Source organism: Gobio gobio (assembly GCF_949357685.1).
Source record: "Gobio gobio genome assembly, chromosome: 5".
NCBI classification, from domain to species: Eukaryota; Metazoa; Chordata; class Actinopteri; order Cypriniformes; family Gobionidae; genus Gobio; species Gobio gobio.
In genome coordinates, this window is record NC_137101.1 from 6,835,155 (window position 1) to 6,854,331 (window position 19,177).

The window sequence follows — 19,177 nt, forward strand, 5'->3', positions numbered from 1 at the left end:
ATTTCTTGTCAAATCTGATCTCACACTGTTGTGGTTTAGAGCATTTTCAAGGAAACAAAAGTGATAAATGACTCTTTCGAATGAGTATGTGGGATTGTTTTCATGAATGGACTGTGTCAGACAACAGTTAGCTATATCTTTCAGATACGGTAGGTTCTGCCGACATATTTCATACTAACTGTACATGAACACAAAAGACACCTGATTATCTATTCATCAGAATAATGAGTGTGTTACTCAAGACGGCATTTCAAAATGTACTTTTACCTTCATCACCTGTCACAGACTGTTATGATCAAATAATTAATGAATATGTGTGTTGGTTTGTGGGTTGGCAGCTTATCATTTAATTGTGGTTTCATCTCGCTGTAACACATGGTCAATTCTTCAGTTAAATCTGCCAACATCTGCTGTATGGAGAAAGACAGACAGACAGACGGGTGCAGGAGAGTATTTTATTATCTGGATGACCAGACATTTCAGCATGTTTTTATAGTACAACTTAAAAGTTGTCAATTCAAGCTCTTTACATGCCGTCTTATTGGCTATTGGTATTATGTAACCCAACAAGCACAACCTGCCACTTCCCCTTTTCAAGGCTCTGCCTTTGTGTCATGAAACGTTTTGTGTGTCTATAGCTTTGTTCTCCACTACCACAGGTAGTAATCATTTAGTGGTAAATTGTCAATGTATGCCCAATATTTTTTTATAGGGATTTCCACTATACATTAATCAAACCATCAAAACCATTTAACCCAATTATTACCAGCTTCAAGTGTGCATAATGTGCAAACAATGCATTCATTTTTTTACACTCAGGGTAAATATACAAATGGGGTAATCAAATTCACCAGTAAATGGTAGCAGTGAGTTAAATGAGTTGGACATGTGCATCAACACGTGAGGGGAAATAATAATCAGAAGAAAAAAAAAAATCATATCATGTGTCATGCAGGCTATGTCATGCATGTAAAAAAAAAAAAAAAAACACCTATAATTATCTCTTCCGGGACCTGTTTCAGTGCACTAAATGTATTTTGCACGGGTGTTTGAGTATGGTTTAATAAAAGATTGGCTAGAATGCCATGCATGTGCCATGACTGGGCAGGAAGGAGAGAATTTTAGCATTTTTGCAACGTGAATTGAGGAGGAGGGACCGACATTGCATTTTGGGTGGTCATTCAGTCATATGAGTTGATCTGCTTCATCTGTAGTCTGTAGTTCAGAAAGAAAGACTCGTGCCTGCCTGCCTACAGCCTCCGTGATGTAAAAGTTAAAGTTTTAACAGACTTCTGTTGATGCATAAGGCAATAACATCATCGTCCTTTTTGCATAGGCACAGCCACATGCAGCTGGCACTGTGAGGTGGTTATATTAGGTAGCCTATAACACCGAGAAAAGCCCAAACATGGAACTTTTTTGCTTGGAAAAGGACACAATCATGCGAGCTCAGAGAGATCCCAACATCTTCTGCGATGAAAGAGTATTGCAAAGCCTTCTAACAGTGGAGGACAGATATGTTCCGCAGGGACCCTACTTTAAACGTGTCCAGAAAGATATTCAGCCTTTTATGAGGCGGATGGTCTCGACGTGGATGCTGGAGGTTTGTAGTTAAAGGTTTATTTCTGGAAATTGTTTGGTTGGAGTGTGTAATGATTATACTAATAGTATTATGTAATGGAGATTGTGTTGGCAAGTATCGCTGGACTTTGGCAGACAGGCAAAGTCAAAAAACATTTCTCAAATAGTCAAACTAAAAAACATGTAGGCTATAGTATGTGTCATCGATGTGCAAATATTGTCAAGGAAATTTTGATCAAGAAATCAGCAGGAAACGCAACCACTTCGCGATATACATGTTATTTTAATAGTTAACGCGTTTGTGTTTTTCTTCGAGGCATGCTTTATTGGACAGATGAGGGCCTGTGCTTTATTTACATGTGTATTTTCAATGTTTTTTTGCATTTGTGTAATTTTCGCGAATTTTTTTCTTAAAACAGTTGCTTGGTGCGAAAGTGCAGCCATGTTGAGAATCGTCGATGCTGAAATCTTTTACAGTTAAACAAATCAACATAATTGCCGGATATAGTTTAATAAGAGCCACACATATGTTTGATATGAAATGCTGTCATTGACATTAGGAACTGAGTGTTATATCAATTTTTTTAACGTGACGAATCACCAAAGCAGTCATGTGTGGGCGTCATTTGGTTTCAAAGCACACCCTGCTTGAAATGAATGAAGATCTTACCACTGGAAAGTTCCTCTTTCTCATGAAAAGGGTAACATATTGTAGTTGAACCTAATGTTGCATGAAGTAGAATTCATATATAGCTTACAAAAAGTGTTTATATGTAATATAACCTATATAAACTTAATAATCAGATAATAATGAAATGGCCTGGTTGACTTGCATACAGCAAAAGTGTACAATAACATTTAAAATGAAGTTGTTCAATGCACATTGTGATTGAATTCTGTGTGTCTGTAGGTTTGTGAAGAGGAGAAATGTGAAGAAGATGTCTTCCCCTTGGCTATGAACTACCTGGACAGATTTTTAGCTGCGGTTCCTACAAGAAAATGCTTCTTGCAGCTTTTAGGGGCCGTGTGTCTCTTCCTGGCTTCAAAATTAAAAGCATGCCAGCCGCTGTCGGCCAGGAAGCTCTGCATGTACACAGACAACTCTATTACATCTCAACAACTGCTGGTAAGAGCTGCGGATGGTAGTGTTGTAGTACTCGAGACCGGTCTTGGTCTCGAGACCGGTCTTAAGACCATTTTTTGATGGTCTTGGTCTTGTCTCGGTCTCGACTGCATTTCTCCTCGGTCTTGTCTTGGTCTCGGACTTAAAGGACTCGGGATTTTATCTCAAGACCAGTCAAGACCACAACTGCAAGGATATCACTAAATTGCCGGTGCATTGTCTGATTTAATATCATTAATGTGATTTGATGTAAAACTTACAGCTTAAAATGCAATCAATTACTTCTTTGTAATGTGATTTATTTTGTTACTGTGCTGCCGGGTTCAAAATCAATGCAGAATTGTCTCAGAAATGTGCAAATATTAATATAAATGCCCAAAAAATTCTGAGATTTCGTTTTTTTATATAACATAGAATAGAATTAAGCAATATCGCAATAGCAAGAGAGCTGTTTTCATGAATATATTAGCGTGATTGCAAATTATATTGATTTATACAAACATTCTATAAACAAGAAGTTAAATTACATTTTAAACTGTGTCTTTGCTAATTCGGCAACGTTTCGTTATTAAAAGAATCGGTTGCTTTGAACAAATCGGTTGAATAAAGGATTCTGTGACGGTTAAATAATGTTAATGTCTTAATGTTAAATTAATCTGAACATTATTTATGCAGGTGTAATCGTATCAATTCAGATGCAACTTCTGTGCCATGAATTTTATTGGTAGTGATTTGATTGGTAACAGCGCTATAGTGTCTTACTATTCTAATTGTATTTAATTACCGTATTCAATATAAGTCATTTCTCAGACACTAGATATGGATCTTTTAGATGAATTTAAGGAGTGCTGGTCTGGTCTTGGTCTTGACTCGGTCTCGCCCTGTCTTGGTCTTGGTCTTGTCTTGGTCTCAACACCACAAAGTCTTGGTCTTGTCTTGGTCTCGGCACACGCTGGTCTTGGTCTCGACTTGGTCTCGGTTTAGGTGGTCTTGACTACAACACTAGCGGATGGCCAAGAAGTCTTCAACCTGTTGTGTCAAACCCCAGATTAAATACTTCATATATGTTATGTTATATTATATATAGCCCTAGTTTGTGAGCTGCTGATTCATCATATTTTTATCATTGTGAAATTTAGCTATGGGATTGTTGCGGAAGTGAGTTTAGAGCTTCCTTCGCCCCCTAATGGTTGTTTTTTGACAGTGAACGGTCTTTTGGTTTGAGCTGAGATGAAATGCTCTTGTGATTTTGGCCTCTGTGGCTGGAGTGAGGGATTCTCTGATGAGCGTGAGAATGCTTTTGAATGGTTCCCATGCATGCGCTCTTAAAAAAAATTGGCATCTATGGTTCCATAAAGAACTCTTAAAGGATTAGTTCACTTCAAAAGGAACATTTCCTGATCATTTACTCACCCCCATCTCATCCAAGATGTTTATGAAATTAAGTTTTTTTGAGGAAAACATTCCAGGATTTTTCTTCACATAATGGTTTTCAATTGCAACCAAAATGTCGAAGGTCCAAATCAATGCAGTTTCAAAGTAGCCTGACAAGCCAGACCCACATCAAGATGTTGGGTCTGGGAACACACCATTGGCAGGGCTCAATCCGAGGGGTGGGATAAACGGTTGTCTTTCAAATTCCCTCTGCACGCAATAGGATAGCTCTACAACCAACCAGAGCAACGAGGAAGGTGAAGCGGAGCTAGTTGATAGATTAAACTTTCGCGGTATCCAGTCGGCAAAACTCAGAACACATCTTCCTTTCTAAAGAATAACTTCAGTGCCGTTCTTTGTTCTTTTCTCAAACTCCAAGTCTTCCAGAGTTGCGGCCACAGCCGATTCGAAAGGCTGCTGTTCGCCAGCTTCTTCAGTAGCACTGCCGCAACTCTGCCGTCATTATGTTAAGCCCGCCCACCAACTCTATACACGATGTAATTGGCCTGACCAGAGTTTGGTTTGTCCAGCTAACAAGCCAACGGAGAGTTGCTAGACTACCCTTGCTGCAAATTATATTTGCTGCCACTAGGGTGCGTCTAAATTTCTAGGCTAGTTTCAAAGTGCTTTGAAGGGCTTCAGAGACTCTGCGTGATCCCAGACAAGGAATAGGGTCTTATCTAGCGAAACGATCGGTCATTTAAAAAAAAAATTAAAATATACTTTTGAACCTACATTGCTCATATTCCGCCAGTGATTGCACAATCAAGTTGAGACGTCAGACTAGATGTAGGCGAAAGTACCGTCCCAACCAAACGTGCAAGGACTAATACAAATGTGCTTTACCAAAAAACACTTAATCTTCAACTTCAAAATCGTCCGACATCATTGTTTTACCTTTTTTTGTTAAAGGGCGTTAGCATTAGTTTTCACATGTGCGCTTTGTAAATAGGAGGGGTGGTACTTCCGCCTATGTATAGTGTGACGTTTTCGACATGATTGCGCAATCACTGGCGGCTGCAGAGCAGCGCAAGATGAGCAATTTAGGTTAAAAAGTATATATATATATATATATATATATATATATATATATATATATATATATATATATATATATATATATATATATATATATATATATATCTATATATATCTTTTTTTTTATTGGCTGATCATTTCGCTAGATAAGACCCTATTCCTCATCTGGGATTGTGAGTCTCTGAAACCCTTGAAAGCGCTTTGAAACTGCATTGATTTGGACCTTCAACATTTTGGTTGCAATTGAAAACAATTATGTGAAGAAAAATCCTGGAATGTCTTACTCAAAAAACTGAATTTCTTTTCGACTGAAGAAAGAAAGAAATCAACATCTTGGATGAGATGGGGGTGAGTAAAATATAAGGAAATGTTCATATTGAAGTGAACTAATCCTTTAACACATTTCCAATGCACAAAAAGGTTCTTTAGATTGTTAAAATGCTCTTCACACTAGGACATTTTTTTATTTTAAGAACTAAAAGGTTCCTTGGGGAACCCAAACTGGTTCTTCTATGGCATCATTGTGAAAACCCCCTTTTGGAACCTTAATTTTTAAGAGTGTAGATTGGCAAAGATGATCTATTTCCATCAGACAGTCTATTCTAAAGGGTAAAACCCTGGTAAAGTCTGAATTGAAATGACCTCTTGAGCTTTTGGATGAGCTTATGTGTGTTTATCGACAGAGGAAGAGAGAGAGAGCACTGTAAGGAAGGTAAATTCTGGTCTAACTGGGTCAAAACAAAAAGCTTAGCCATAAATTGCAGTGGACATTTTAGTATAAAACAGATTTTTATTATCAGACTGAAGCACACAGTCTTGATCTTGGTGACTTGGTGTCGCTTTGTGAGGGACTGTCCCCTCTTAGCGGAGTTTTCACAAACTTCAAATCTTTCACACTCTCTTCTTCACTCATCAACACACACAATATAAGGGTGTAGAGCTTGTCACTTTGGCCTGTTTTTCCCCTCGTGTGTCTACTCTTGCGAGATTCTCAGAAAGCGGCCTCAGCAAGCGAAACAAAGCAAGCCGGGCACGTGCGAGGAAGGAAGTTGAGCGTGTGCATGGAATGCTGCATCTGGTTGGTGGAGATCAAAGACAAGGGGCGGAGCTTTACATGACAACCGGATTCATTTATGTCCCTTGGGCAAGAAATATCCATTTTTAAAGAGCATCTTTACTCGTTTCTTCTGTTTTGAAAAATCACAAGTTAGAGAATGTGTCGAGTGACACCAATGACAACCTAGACTTTATAAATACCAGTGTCAGTCCAGCCTATGATTTATGTCACGACTTTGTGTGTTAAGCCAATACATGTTTTTGCATTTTCAAATCTTTCAGTCTGGAGTGTAGCGTGTAATTAGCTTTTACCACACAAGATTGCAATTGCACAGTTGAAACATTAGGAGGCAATAAAACAAACTGAAGTCAGGAGTTTAATGCATTTCCATTGACAAATAATGTAGACGTGATGGCATCAGATTGTGATACTGTGGTACAGAATATTGTACCACAGTATCACAATGATTATATCATATATCATAATGATTGTACCATGGTATTTATATATTTACATTCATGGTACTCGCGCTTACACCGAACCTGACTATTTCAGACCAATCAGCTTGTGCCATGTAGTAAATGATGTTACAGCTAGCAGATTGCATGTAAAGGACCTGTATATATTCAATTCCACCAGTTTTTGAAAGACCATCCTGAGGTCATCTGGGCCTGCTCATAGATAACTTTTTGCGTCCTGTATAGTGTATTGTGGGTAATATAATCACTGTATGCTAGCCTCTCATATTCATTATATCCTGTTCTGTTTCTGCCTCCCTCTTTCTCTCTGTTGGAGTGGGAGTTGGTGGTTCTAAGTAAATTAAAATGGAACCTGGCTGCCATCACCCCTCTTGACTTTATCGAACACATCCTGCACAAACTGCCCTTCCCCGAAGACAGACAAACGCTGATCCGCAAACACACGCAAACCTTCATTGCCCTCTGTGCAACAGGTAGGAGCTGAGTGACCGCATTCATCAGAAATGTTGTGTTGAGCTGTGTTAGAAATGCATGATGATAATGTGTTATGATGCTTTCCGCCTTGTTATTTGCGTCTATAAAAGTGTTATATATTTAACTGGGTGTGTTTCTGCGGCCCTGCATCTGTTCAAGAGGCTGAGGCCTGAACACAAGCCAAGCAAACATGAGAAGTGCTTTTTTTTTGCGCCATTGCAAATGTTTTTGTCGTTGTGTTTAACAGTTTTCTAAAGTTAGGAATGTTGGTTTACTGCACAGCTGCACCAGTCACTCGAGTGTAGTGTTTATTCAGGGATGACTGTTGCATCCTCTGCATCTGAAATAAGCAGCGCGATAACACCAACAAAGCAGATGAAACGAACGGAGCACGGAATAGCAGAGGCTTTCCTCTCCGACTGAAAACCGAAGGCCCGTTCTCAGGATCTCAAGGCAGAGGAAGAGGGGGAGTAGTTCCTGGAACCTCAAAGCCCTTTGAGAGATTAAGGGAGGGAGGGAGGGAGGAAGAAGGGGTGGGAGGAGAAGGAAGGCTCTCCTCATTTTCCATTCGCAGCTGCGGGAGGATTTAAGCGAGGTAGTGATGTTAAAACAGGTCTGAAACCGGAGAGCGTGTGAACGTCAGGTTAAAGTCTGTGTGGAATTCAAAACAGATGTAAGATCTCATTCAGACACCACAGATTGCGTAATCAGAAGTGTTTCATTGGAATTTATTTTGAAGTGTCATGCAGGTGAGTAATGTTCTAGGAAACTTACTGACCAGGTCAATGATGTTTCGGGACGTGCGCGTGTTTGTTATTTCCTCAGATCACAGCTTCACCATGTACCCTCCCTCCATGATCGCCACAGGATGTGTGGGGGCAGCAGTATGTGGCCTCCAGCCCAACCAGAGCAACCAAAATATGTGGGGGGACAATCTGATGGAGCTGCTGGCTAAAATCACCCACACTGAGGTGGTAAGTGTCCCAACATCTTGTACTGTGGAAAAAAAAAAAAATCTCAGTACTACATTATAGCAAATGACCTTTTGAGGTATAGTTTAATTTGATTAGCTCAAGTTGATTTGCTTAGTTGTAGAGTAATCCATTCGTTCTGTGACATTTTACTAGAAAACAACTTCCTGAAGATCCCATTTCTTTCTTCTTTTCTGTATTGACGTATTTCCTATTGAAGAATAATACAGTTGGGGCGGGACAAATCTCAGAGTGCTATTTTAGTATCATTTAAATGTATTATATATTAAAGCATATTACATTTCGAGTTATTCAGATTTTTAGAAGACATTTTAAAAAAACGTTTCCATCAACCGGTTAAAATGTACATCACTGCGTGTATGCTGCGTCAAAGAGCCATGCGCACTCTGATGTAAACCACCCCAATACTCATAGCGGGACGAGTGAAGGAGACTGAAATGAAAATACACATTTACTTTCTGACAGTAGATGGCATTTTTGGAACAGCAGAAATGCAGCCGTTATCTGGTAACCCCTGTAAACAAAGCAGCTGCACTACTTTCTGTTTCTGAACAGTATTTAAAGGGGTCACGACATGTATTTTTAAAAATAATTGTAATATGTTCCTTGAGGTTCACTTATAATGTTAAAGTTTTTTGCACAAAAAAAACATACATATGTGGTAAAACAATTATTTTCCACCCTCATTCTGACCCTCAGTCGGAAAGTTTTTAAAGGACAACTCCGGTGAAAAATGAACCTAGGGGTAATTAACACATGGTTACCGAGTAGATCGTTCTCTGGGATGTGTTTTCATGAAAATCGAATGTAAAGAGTGTTATCTCTAAAAACAGATTAGCTTATAACGCTAGTATATGGGGCATAGAATAAGTCAAATTAAATTGCTAGTTAATACCACTAACAAGGCTCAAAATAGCCTCACACTAACACGGTAGCATAATGAGGATCCCTACATGCAAACCGAAGCATTGAGAACTTTGTAAGTGTACAAACAGTTTAATAAGAAGATACTTTATAAAGACAGTACATTACGTGTATACAGACAGGAGCCATCTTGGAAAACAGTCTCGACAAGTCGAGCCACGAACGCTGTGCTAAGTGATGAACTGTGACTTGGGATCTCATATGGTCCGTTGTTTCCGGAAGAAAGCACTGAATGCAACAGAGAAAATAAATAAATAAAAATAATTAAAAAAAAACAACGCAACAGAGACTAGAGCTTCCAAAGGATACACACTAAAGAGATGGCGGATTATTCAACCGTGGCTCGACCTGTCGAGACTGTTTTCCAAGATGGCTCCTGTCTACACGTAATGTACTGTCTTTATAAAGTATCTTCTTATTAAACTGTTTGTACACTTACAAAGTTCTCAATGCTTCGGTTTGCATGTAGGGACCCTCATTATGCTACCATGTTAGTGTGAGGCTATTTTGAGCCTTGTTAGTTGTATTAACTAGCGATTTAATTTGATTTATTCTTAGTGATGCACCGATCATGATTTTACATGGCCGATTCCGATACCGATTTTTTTCAAGAAAACTGGCCGATTCCGATACCGATTTCCGATTTTTTTTTTACACAATAAAGTAATGAAAGTATACATGAACAAGATGTTTATTTGGTATTTAACAGGCTAAATTGGCTTTTGGCTAATGAAAACAAGTCCGCAATCTGAAATTAACAGGAAATTTAATTGGAAATTAAAAGGCTGAAAGGTGAAATTAAAGGCAACAACTGCATATTCTGCAATCCAAACAAAGATATTACTTAAATCAGCATTTGTTTTTAAATTCAGTGTAAAGAAAAAAAGTATTTACCAGTGAAATTCAATAAAACCAAAGTATTTCATTAAATCAATTCAAATGTTAAATCAAATAATGTTTAGTGCAACGAAAAAAACTAAGATGCTACAGCAGGTGCTTTTTAAATCAAATTAAGTCAATGTAATTTTAAGGTAAAATAAAAGGTAACACTTTAGAATAATGGTCATTAGTTAACATTAGTTAATGTATTAACTAACATGAACTAACTATGAGCAGTACATTTGTTACTGTATTTGTTCATCTTTGTTTATGTTAGTTAATATAAATACAGCTGTTCATGGTTTGTTCATGTTAGTTCACAGTGCATTAACTAATGTTAACAAGATTTTAATAATGCATTTATCTCTCATTAGTAAATGATGAAATTAACATTAACAAAGATTAATAAACGCTTTATAAGTGCAGATCATTATTAGTTAATGTTAACTAATGTAGTTAACTAATGTTAACTAATGACCATTATTCTAAAGTGTTACCAAATATAAATGATCATCCTATAGGCTACAGAACTGATAGTATTTCATTTCTAAAATGCATGCATGTTCTTCTTTAGGCTACAAAAAGAAGTATTTCAGCTTTGTCACAAGTTAGTCTGTTTTGTTCTCATCCGATCCAACACGTGAGAAGCTGAGCTGAACAAACGCTCACTATCTGCGCTTGTGCAGGGCGCGGAGGGGTAAGCTTGCGCAACTTCAGCTCGCACAGGAAAGCGGCTCTTCATTCCCTTCAGCGTATCTCGTCTCTTCCCTCAGTTCTCCAGGTTCCGTTTGTAACACACAAGTGACATGTTCGCGAATGATTGCAATATAGGCGTATGTGCACGCGGGCGCACTTCCGGATAAATCGGCAGAAGAATACAAAGAAACCGGCCGGTTGCCGATCGCGCGCTAGAAGCAAAAACCGGCCGGTTCCGGTTTTTGGCCGGTCAACCGGTGCATCCCTACTTATTCTATACCCCATATACTAGCGTTATAAGCTAATCTTTTTTAGAGATAAAACTCTTTACATTCGATTTTCATGAAAACACATCCCAGAGAACTATCTACTCGGTAACCATGTGTTAATTACCCCTAGGTTCATTTTTCACCAGAGTTCAAGTTTTGTCAGAAAACGGCCACTGTTATGATAATGTCATTACATATGAAACTGTATCAACGCCCACTAGCCATTGCACGCGAGTAAGTGTTTTGAAAATATTATCCACATAAAACCGTCATTTGCAGACAAAGCATCTTTCTGAAGCATCTGCTTCATCTTTCAAAAAAAGTTTCTTTGCAAATTACACTGTGCCTTGTTTACAAAACAACCTGCAGTCAAATTCTCTGAACATACCTATAATCCTCCGACGTCATCCATGTAGCCATTAAAAATAAACCATCCACGTGCTCCTGACTCTCTAGAAAGCATTTATTGAACATTAAATTGGACGTGTACTTGTTGGTCTTTCAAGAGAAAGACTAGCTATTTAAATGTGTGTATCTGTGTACAAGTCGATTTTTCCCTGAGACACAAATGGTGGACATAGCGTACATGTGCGTGTGCAGGACATTCATGCATGACAGTATGGAAATTGAGAAATGTCATTTTATGAATGAATGTTAGTGTGTGTTCAATGCAACGATGGTGGTGTGTTTTCAGAGCTGCATACTTGTGGCGAGACACAGGCCTCTCAACCACATCTGTGGATTAAAGCACACACTGCTACACACACACACACACACACACTCTTAGTCTAACACAAACGTACACATCTTGCCTTAAGGCTGTTTTGAAAGTCTCACAGTAAAACTTTTTTGAATTAGACCCAGAGAGTGAACGCCCCATTTAAACTCCTCACATACACTCATAAGGTTGAACACATTCTTTGTCTTTCCTCAATGTAATGTGTTAAGTTTTTTCTCCAACTTAAGTTCTGGAAAAAAGCACCACATGCCGCCTTTAGCAACCATTCCTTCTTGTGCCTGTAGTTGTCAGGACAACAGGGCCTGTTGTGGCCGTCTCATTCGGTTTAGAGAGAGAAAAGCTTGTCAGGTTTCAATTATCGTGAGAAAGACGAGCGTTTGATATGGGATCATTTCGTCAGACCTCCCATGTTACTGCAGAAATAGACAGGCACAATAAGTCAAAGTTTTGTTGTTTGATAGTACATAGTCATTCGTAGCCTATCGACATAAAGCCTAAACCAGTTTGCAACTTAATTTTGGCTAAGAACCGCCAACTTAAGGTGCGGTCACATTAGCAAAATTTTTGGCATTCAATTTCACTACACTATTGTCTCTTGTCAGTAGTGTAGTGATGTATGCATCACAATTCTCACAGAAGTCACCTTTTAAACCAGGCAATTTATTATCAATTTCTGAGTAATAATAGTTTCAGAGTAAATCCTAAACCATTTTTTCTAGTGTAGTTCAGTGTACAGAAAGCCCCCCCCCCCTTCTTCCCGCAAAACTGTACGGTCTACTGCAAAAAATTGCGTGAGAAAAATGACAGTCTCTCACATAAGTATTGCTTTCCCCTGAGAAACTTTACATTCTCTCACAAAAATATTGTTTTCCCTCAAGAAAACTTTACGTTCTCTCGCAAATGTATTGCTTCCCCCAAGAAACTTTACATTCTCTCGCAAAAGTATTGCTTTCCCTTAGAAACTTTACGTTCTCTCGCAAAAGTATTGCTTTCCCATGAGAAACTTTACGTTCTCACAAAAGTATTGCTTTCCCCAGGGAAACTTTACTTTCTCTCACAAAAGTATTGCTTTCCCCTGAGAAACTTTACGTTCTCTCACAAAAGTATTGCTTTCCCCTAAGAAACGTTAAGTTCTCTCACAAAAGTATTGCTTTCCCCAGGGAAACTTTACGTTCTCTCGCAAAAGTATTGCTTTCCCCAGGGAAACTTTACGTTCTCTCGCAAAAGTATTGCTTTCCCCAGGGAAACTTTACGTTCTCTCGCAAAAGTATTGCTTTCCCCCGAGAAACTTTATGTTCTCTCGCAAAAGTATTGCTTTCCCCTAAGAAACTTTACGTTCTCTCACAAAAGTATTGCTTTCCCATGTGAAACTTTATGTTCTCTCACAAAAGTATTGCTTTCCCCTGAGAAACTTTACGTTATCTTGCAAAAGTATTGCTTTCCCATGAGAAACTTTACATTCTCTCACAAAAGTATTGCTTTCCCTTAGAAACTTTACGCTCTCTCGCAAAAGTATTGCTTTCCCATGAGAAACTTTGTTCTCTCACAAAAGTATTGCTTTCCCCAGGGAAACTTTACTTTATCTCACAAAAGTATTGCTTTCCCCCGAGAAACGTTACGTTCTCTCACAAAAGTATTGATTGCTTTCCCCTAAGAAACGTTATGTTCTCTCACAAAAGTATTGCTTTCCCCAGCGAAACTTTACGTTCTCTCGCAAAAGTATTGCTTTCCCCAGGGAAACTTTACGTTCTCTCGCAAAAGTATTGCTTTCCCCCGAGAAACTTTACGTTCTCTCGCAAAAGTATTGCTTTCCCCTAAGAAACTTTACGTTCTCTCACAAAAGTATTGCTTTCCCATATGAAACTTACCGTTCTCTCACAAAAGTATTGCTTTCCCATGAGAAACTTTTCGCTCTCTCACAAAAGTATTGCTTTCCCATGAGAAAATGTAGGTTCTCTCACAAAAGTATTGCTTTCCCCCGAGAAACTTTGTTCCCACACGGAAGTATTGCTTTCCCATGAGAAACTTTACGTTCTCTCACAAAAGTATTGCTTTCCTCAGAGAAACTTTAGGTTCTCTCACAAAAGTATTGCTTTCCCATGAGAAACTTTACGTTCTCTCGCAAAAGTATTGCTTTCCCCGGAGAAACTTTACGTTCTCTCACAAAAGTATTGTTTTCCCCAGAGAAACTTTACGTTCTCTCACAAAAGTAATGCTTTCCCCTGAGAAACTTTACGTTCTCTCACAAAAGTATTCCTTTCCCCCGAGAAACTTTGTTCCCTCACAAAAGTATTGCTTTCCTATGAGAAACTTTGTTCTCTCGCAAAAGTATTGCTTTCCCATGAGAAACTTTACGTTCTCTCACAAAAGTATTGCTTTCTCCACGAGAAACTTTACGTTCTCTCATAAAAGTATTGCTTTCTATTCTCTCACAAAAGTATTGCTTTCCACCGAGAAACTTTACGTTCTCTCGCAAAAGTATTGCTTTCCCCTAAGAAACTTTACGTTCTCTCATAAAAGTATTGCTTTCTATTCTCTCACAAAAGTATTGCTTTCCACCGAGAAACTTTATGTTCTCTCACAAAATTAATGCTTTCCCATGAGAAACTTAACGTTCTCTCACAAAAGTATTGCTTTCCCATGAGAAACTTTACGTTCTCTTGCAAAAGTATTGCTTTCCCTCGAGAAACTTTATGTTCTCCCACAAAAGTATTGCTTTCCCATGAGAAACTTTACTTTCTCTCACAAAAGTATTGCTTTCCCATGAGAAACTTAACGTTCTCTCACAAAAGTATTGCTTTCCCATGAGAAACTTTACATTCTCTCACAAAAGTATTGCTTTCCCCCGAGTTACTTTACGTTCTCTCACAAAAGTATTGCTTTCCCATGAGAAACTTTACGTTCTCTCACAAACGTTTTGCTTTCCCCTGAGACTTTATATTCTCTCACAAAAGTATTGCTTTCCCATGAGAAACTTTACATTCTCTCACAGAAGTATTGCTTTCCCATGAGAAACTTTACATTCTCTCACAAAAGTATTGCTTTCCCATGAGAAACTTTATGTTCTCTCACAAAAGTATTGCTTTCCCCCGAGAAACTTTACGTTCTCTCACAAAAGTAATGCTTTCCCCTGAGAGACTTTACATTCTCTCAAAAAAGTATTGCTTTCCCATAATTAACTTTACGTTCTCTCTCAAAAGTATTGCTTTCCCCAGAGAAACTTTACGTTCTCTCACAAAAGTATTGCTTTCCCCTGAGAAACTTTACGCTCTCTCACAAAAGTATTGCTTTCCCATGAGAAACTTTACGCTCTCTCACTAAAGTATTGCTTTCCCCTGAGAAACTTTACGTTCTCTCACAAAAGTATTGCTTTCCCATGAGAAACTTTACGCTCTCTCACTAAAGTATTGCTTTCCCATGAGAAACTTTACGTTCTCTCACAAAATGATTGCTTTCCCCAGAGAAACTTTACGTTCTCTCACAAAAGTATTGATTTCCCCCGAGAAACTTTACTTCTCTCACAGAAGTATTGCTTTCCCATGAGAAACTTTACGTTCTCTCACAAAATGATTGCTTTCCCCAGAGAAACTTTACGTTCTCTCACAAAAGTATTGATTTCCCCTGAGAAACTTTACGCTCTCTCACTAAAGTATTGCTTTCCCCTGAGAAACTTTACGTTCTCTCACAAAAGTATTGATTTCCCCTGAGAAACTTTACGTTCTCTCACAAAAGTATTGCTTTCCCCCAAGAAACTTTACGTTCTCTCACAAAAGTATTGATTTCCCCTGAGAAACTTTACGCTCTCTCACTAAAGTATTGCTTTCCCCTGAGAAACTTTACGTTCTCTCACAAAAGTATTGCTTTCCCCTGAGAAACTTTACGTTCTCTCACAAAAGTATTGCTTTCCCATGAGAAACTTTACACTCTCTCACAAAAGTATTGATTTCCCCTGAGAAACTTTACGCTCTCTCACTAAAGTATTGCTTTCCCCTGAGAAACTTTACGTTCTCTCACAAAAGTATTGATTTCCCCTGAGAAACTTTACGTTCTCTCACAAAAGTATTGCTTTCCCCCAAGAAACTTTACGTTCTCTCACAAAAGTATTGATTTCCCCTGAGAAACTTTACGCTCTCTCACTAAAGTATTGCTTTCCCCTGAGAAACTTTACGTTCTCTCACAAAAGTATTGCTTTCCCCTGAGAAACTTTACGTTCTCTCACAAAAGTATTGCTTTCCCATGAGAAACTTTACACTCTCTCACAAAAGTATTGATTTCCCCTGAGAAACTTAACGCTCTCTCACTAAAGAATTACTCAACCAAATCCCTATAGGTGGTCCATACAATAATAGACTGTTGTGGACAAATCATTCCAATAATTGGCAAAACTGCGTAATTAAAGTATTTAGAAAATTATGTAAATTTTTTGTGCAGTATATCAGTATGCAGTTCTTGGTATATGCTGGTTTCTACTTCTTCCCATCTATTTCTTCTAGGACTGTCTGAAATCATGTCAAGAGCAGATTGAGCAGTTACTGACCAGCAGCCTGAAAGAAAGTCAACAACAACATCAACAACAGCAGGAGGGCAGAGCCAGCAACAAAGGGACGCAATCTCAAAACCTGTCCTGCACCCCTACAGATGTCCGCGATGTCGATTTATGATGTCAGATCCACCACACCTCCTCAGCCAACAATTAATTGAGTTATTATTGTATTACTGTATTTAAGTTTTATTTCAAATCCACATTAGGTGACTGACGTCATGGTCATATGCGCATAGTATACAAACACAAGCTTGACGTTTTAGTAAGGAGCTAAACAGCTGCTGCTGCCGTCTCATATCTGCAGGCGGTGGCGTTTTAAATACTTGAATTTAAATTGAATCGGCCTCAAACGATGATTAAATAATGCAGTATGTGGTATATTACTTAACAAAGAGCATACATCTGTATTGGCTATATGCAACCGTATCTATTAATACTATTGATATTTGTATTTAATAATTATAGGAAGAAGAATAATACATTATTATTAAGAATATTATGCTTTATATCGTATAGAATGTATTGCTTTAGTAATTCCCAGAGGCCGTTTTTTTTATATACTAGGTGATTTAGGGTGCATCCAGATGTGATCCCACGAAAAGCTATTCTAGAGGACGGCCAGAGACACCCATCAGTCCTTTCAGTGGGATCATTTTTCTTATCATAGGAACATTAGATGAGTTACTTCTCAGGTATGAGTAACTCCATTAGCATAGGGATTATTTTACGGATGAATGTTATTGCATGCAGTTTCTATTTAAACAGTTTCTATCCATGCATGGTGACCATCACAGCTTCATGAGCACGCAGGACGGTTTCAGATAGACACTAAGTATGTAGTGAAGGTGGAGTAAAGGTGAGGTAGACACGGAAGAAAAGAGGTGAATTGAAGAACACGGATTGAAAGATTTTGCACGTGAGGTTTTAGACAGGTGGTTTCTGGAACGATCTAATCGACTAAAGGTTATGCTCATGCTTGACATGTTTAAAAACGCCATCACAAGTGGGTAAGAGACACTCGCTATGCTGAAGGGATTTATGGCGGTTTATTAATTTGGGAGTCTTAAAATCCTTCCTAGCAAATACTCGATACAAATGCACTTTCAGATTCACCTCTCGCTGGTCATCCCTGCTATACAAGAGGAGGGCAAGGGTTTTCATTTTTTTTTTTTTTTGGCATTGTTTTTCCTTTTTAAGTTATTTTTGTTTTGGGGCTGGTTTCCCATATTAGGTGTGCTTGCGGGTTATAGTTTTAATTTTAGACCAACAAATTTAGACCATAAACTGATCTTACTGAGCTGCCATAGAAATGGTGAGGTTTGATGTTTTGTTTATAATTTTTTTTTAGTTGTGTTGAATTCATGTCAGCATAGATAGGACATCATCAAATTTCATTAAATCACTTTATTTTATTTGTCATCTACTTGAACTTTCTCATTTATAGGAAGAAGATATTTTGAAACATTATGCCAATTTCCTTTCTCTTTCTTCATTAGTTCGTTCTTGCACTTTTGAAAATTGATTTCTTAAGTCAGTTCTCTTTATATTAGTGGACCTAAAAGTAACTCCGAGGTCTGATGTGTTTACTTAAAATATAACGTGTTGTGACCAATGTGCCATTCCAACACATCTATGCAAATGAACTCTACGTTTGTGCTCAAAGAGTGTTTTTGAAACAATGTTCATTTTCTTTTGAGTCATTTTCACACATTTTGGTTTTCAGTGCGTTTGTGTGCTATCCATTCCTTGTGTTCATTTAGTGTTTCCCAGTTCCTTTTATTTCTGTGTAAACGTTTGAACTTGTGTTCCAGTGCTGCTAAAAGAAAAAGAAAAATGAAAAAAGAGCTATTGCATACCTTCGGTTTTCATGTTGCTGCTATATCACAGAATCATTGATCGTGTTTTCATGGTGGCTGCATGTCTGTCTTCTGTTTGCATTTACACTGTCATTTATTTTACTGGCAGACAGACCTTTAACAAGCGAAAATGCATGCACGTGTTACTTTCAGATATCTGCATGAACAGTCTTGCCTCATTTGTTCAATGTTGTCTAACTTAACTGTTGTCTCACTTCTCTCCTAGCTATTATATTAATGTGTGTTATGAAACGCCTTCATTGTTTTCCTGCCCACAGTCACATTACCTCACAGTACTTCAGTCAAGAGTATATGGAAGAGTAGTAGGATTAAAAAGTGGCGTTGAACATCTCTATTTTGTTTGTTACCCTACAGGTTAAGCCTCCAACTTCTTTTATCAGCTTGTGAAATACACATTCACCAAACATCTAGAAATGTCTTGTCAGGTGATAGATGTACGACTGGGGCAACACATTGTTTAAATAATTTTTTTATTTTGTTTGAATTTTGTTGAAGCAGCCACCTGTTGTTAAAAGTTCCACCTCAAGGTCCAAAAAATATCCAAAGAAGTGGCATTTCAGCAATACCATAATTATTTTCACCCTTTGACTGTAAGTTTGAACACTTACCTCATTTTGGCCTATCACACATTCAATTCAATAAATCTCCATTTAAAAAAAACTGTTCAGCTGGTTTTTATTGTTGTTAATAATTGCAAAAAACACTGGACAGGTAACTGAATGGCGCCCTTCGGTGGTGATTTATGTGAGCTGTACAGCAGAACGCTGTATAATTGCGCCATCGTGTGGTGAGTTACGTCAACTACACAATATAATTACAATTAGTGAGTAAAATTAGCATACAATTAGAATTTTTAAAACAGACGGGATTGAGATATTTTGTTTCTAACTGGGAAGGTACGTAAAATTGCTTAGTAACATTGTTCAGTGTAATTTATTTAGTATGTTACTCTATGTTCGCCGCCATCTATCGCAAAGAACTTGTGATTCTTGCAAACAGTTGCTTTTAAACAATTCATTTTTATTTTAATGGCAGCAAACCAATTTAAAGCCACAATATGTAATTTTTAGTC

General features: G+C 38.0%; 1 protein-coding gene across 2 annotated transcripts; it reads left to right on the forward strand.

The window, feature by feature from the left end:
• Positions 1 to 1,023: 1,023 nt before the first annotated feature.
• On the forward strand, positions 1,024 to 18,757 carry ccnd2b (cyclin D2, b). Of its 2 annotated transcripts, none has more exons than XM_079816597.1 (5): positions 1,024 to 1,603; positions 2,492 to 2,707; positions 7,029 to 7,185; positions 8,012 to 8,160; positions 16,179 to 18,757. In XM_079816597.1, exons 1-5 carry the CDS (start codon positions 1,409 to 1,411, stop codon positions 16,344 to 16,346), a joined length of 885 nt encoding a protein of 294 aa, XP_079672723.1. In that variant the 5' UTR covers positions 1,024 to 1,408; the 3' UTR covers positions 16,347 to 18,757. The 2 variants fall into 2 exon arrangements, with proteins under 2 accessions (XP_079672723.1, XP_079672722.1); XM_079816596.1 differs by having other exon boundaries at positions 1,218 to 1,603; positions 2,492 to 2,705; positions 7,024 to 7,185.
• The last annotated feature ends 420 nt before the right edge of the window (positions 18,758 to 19,177 follow it).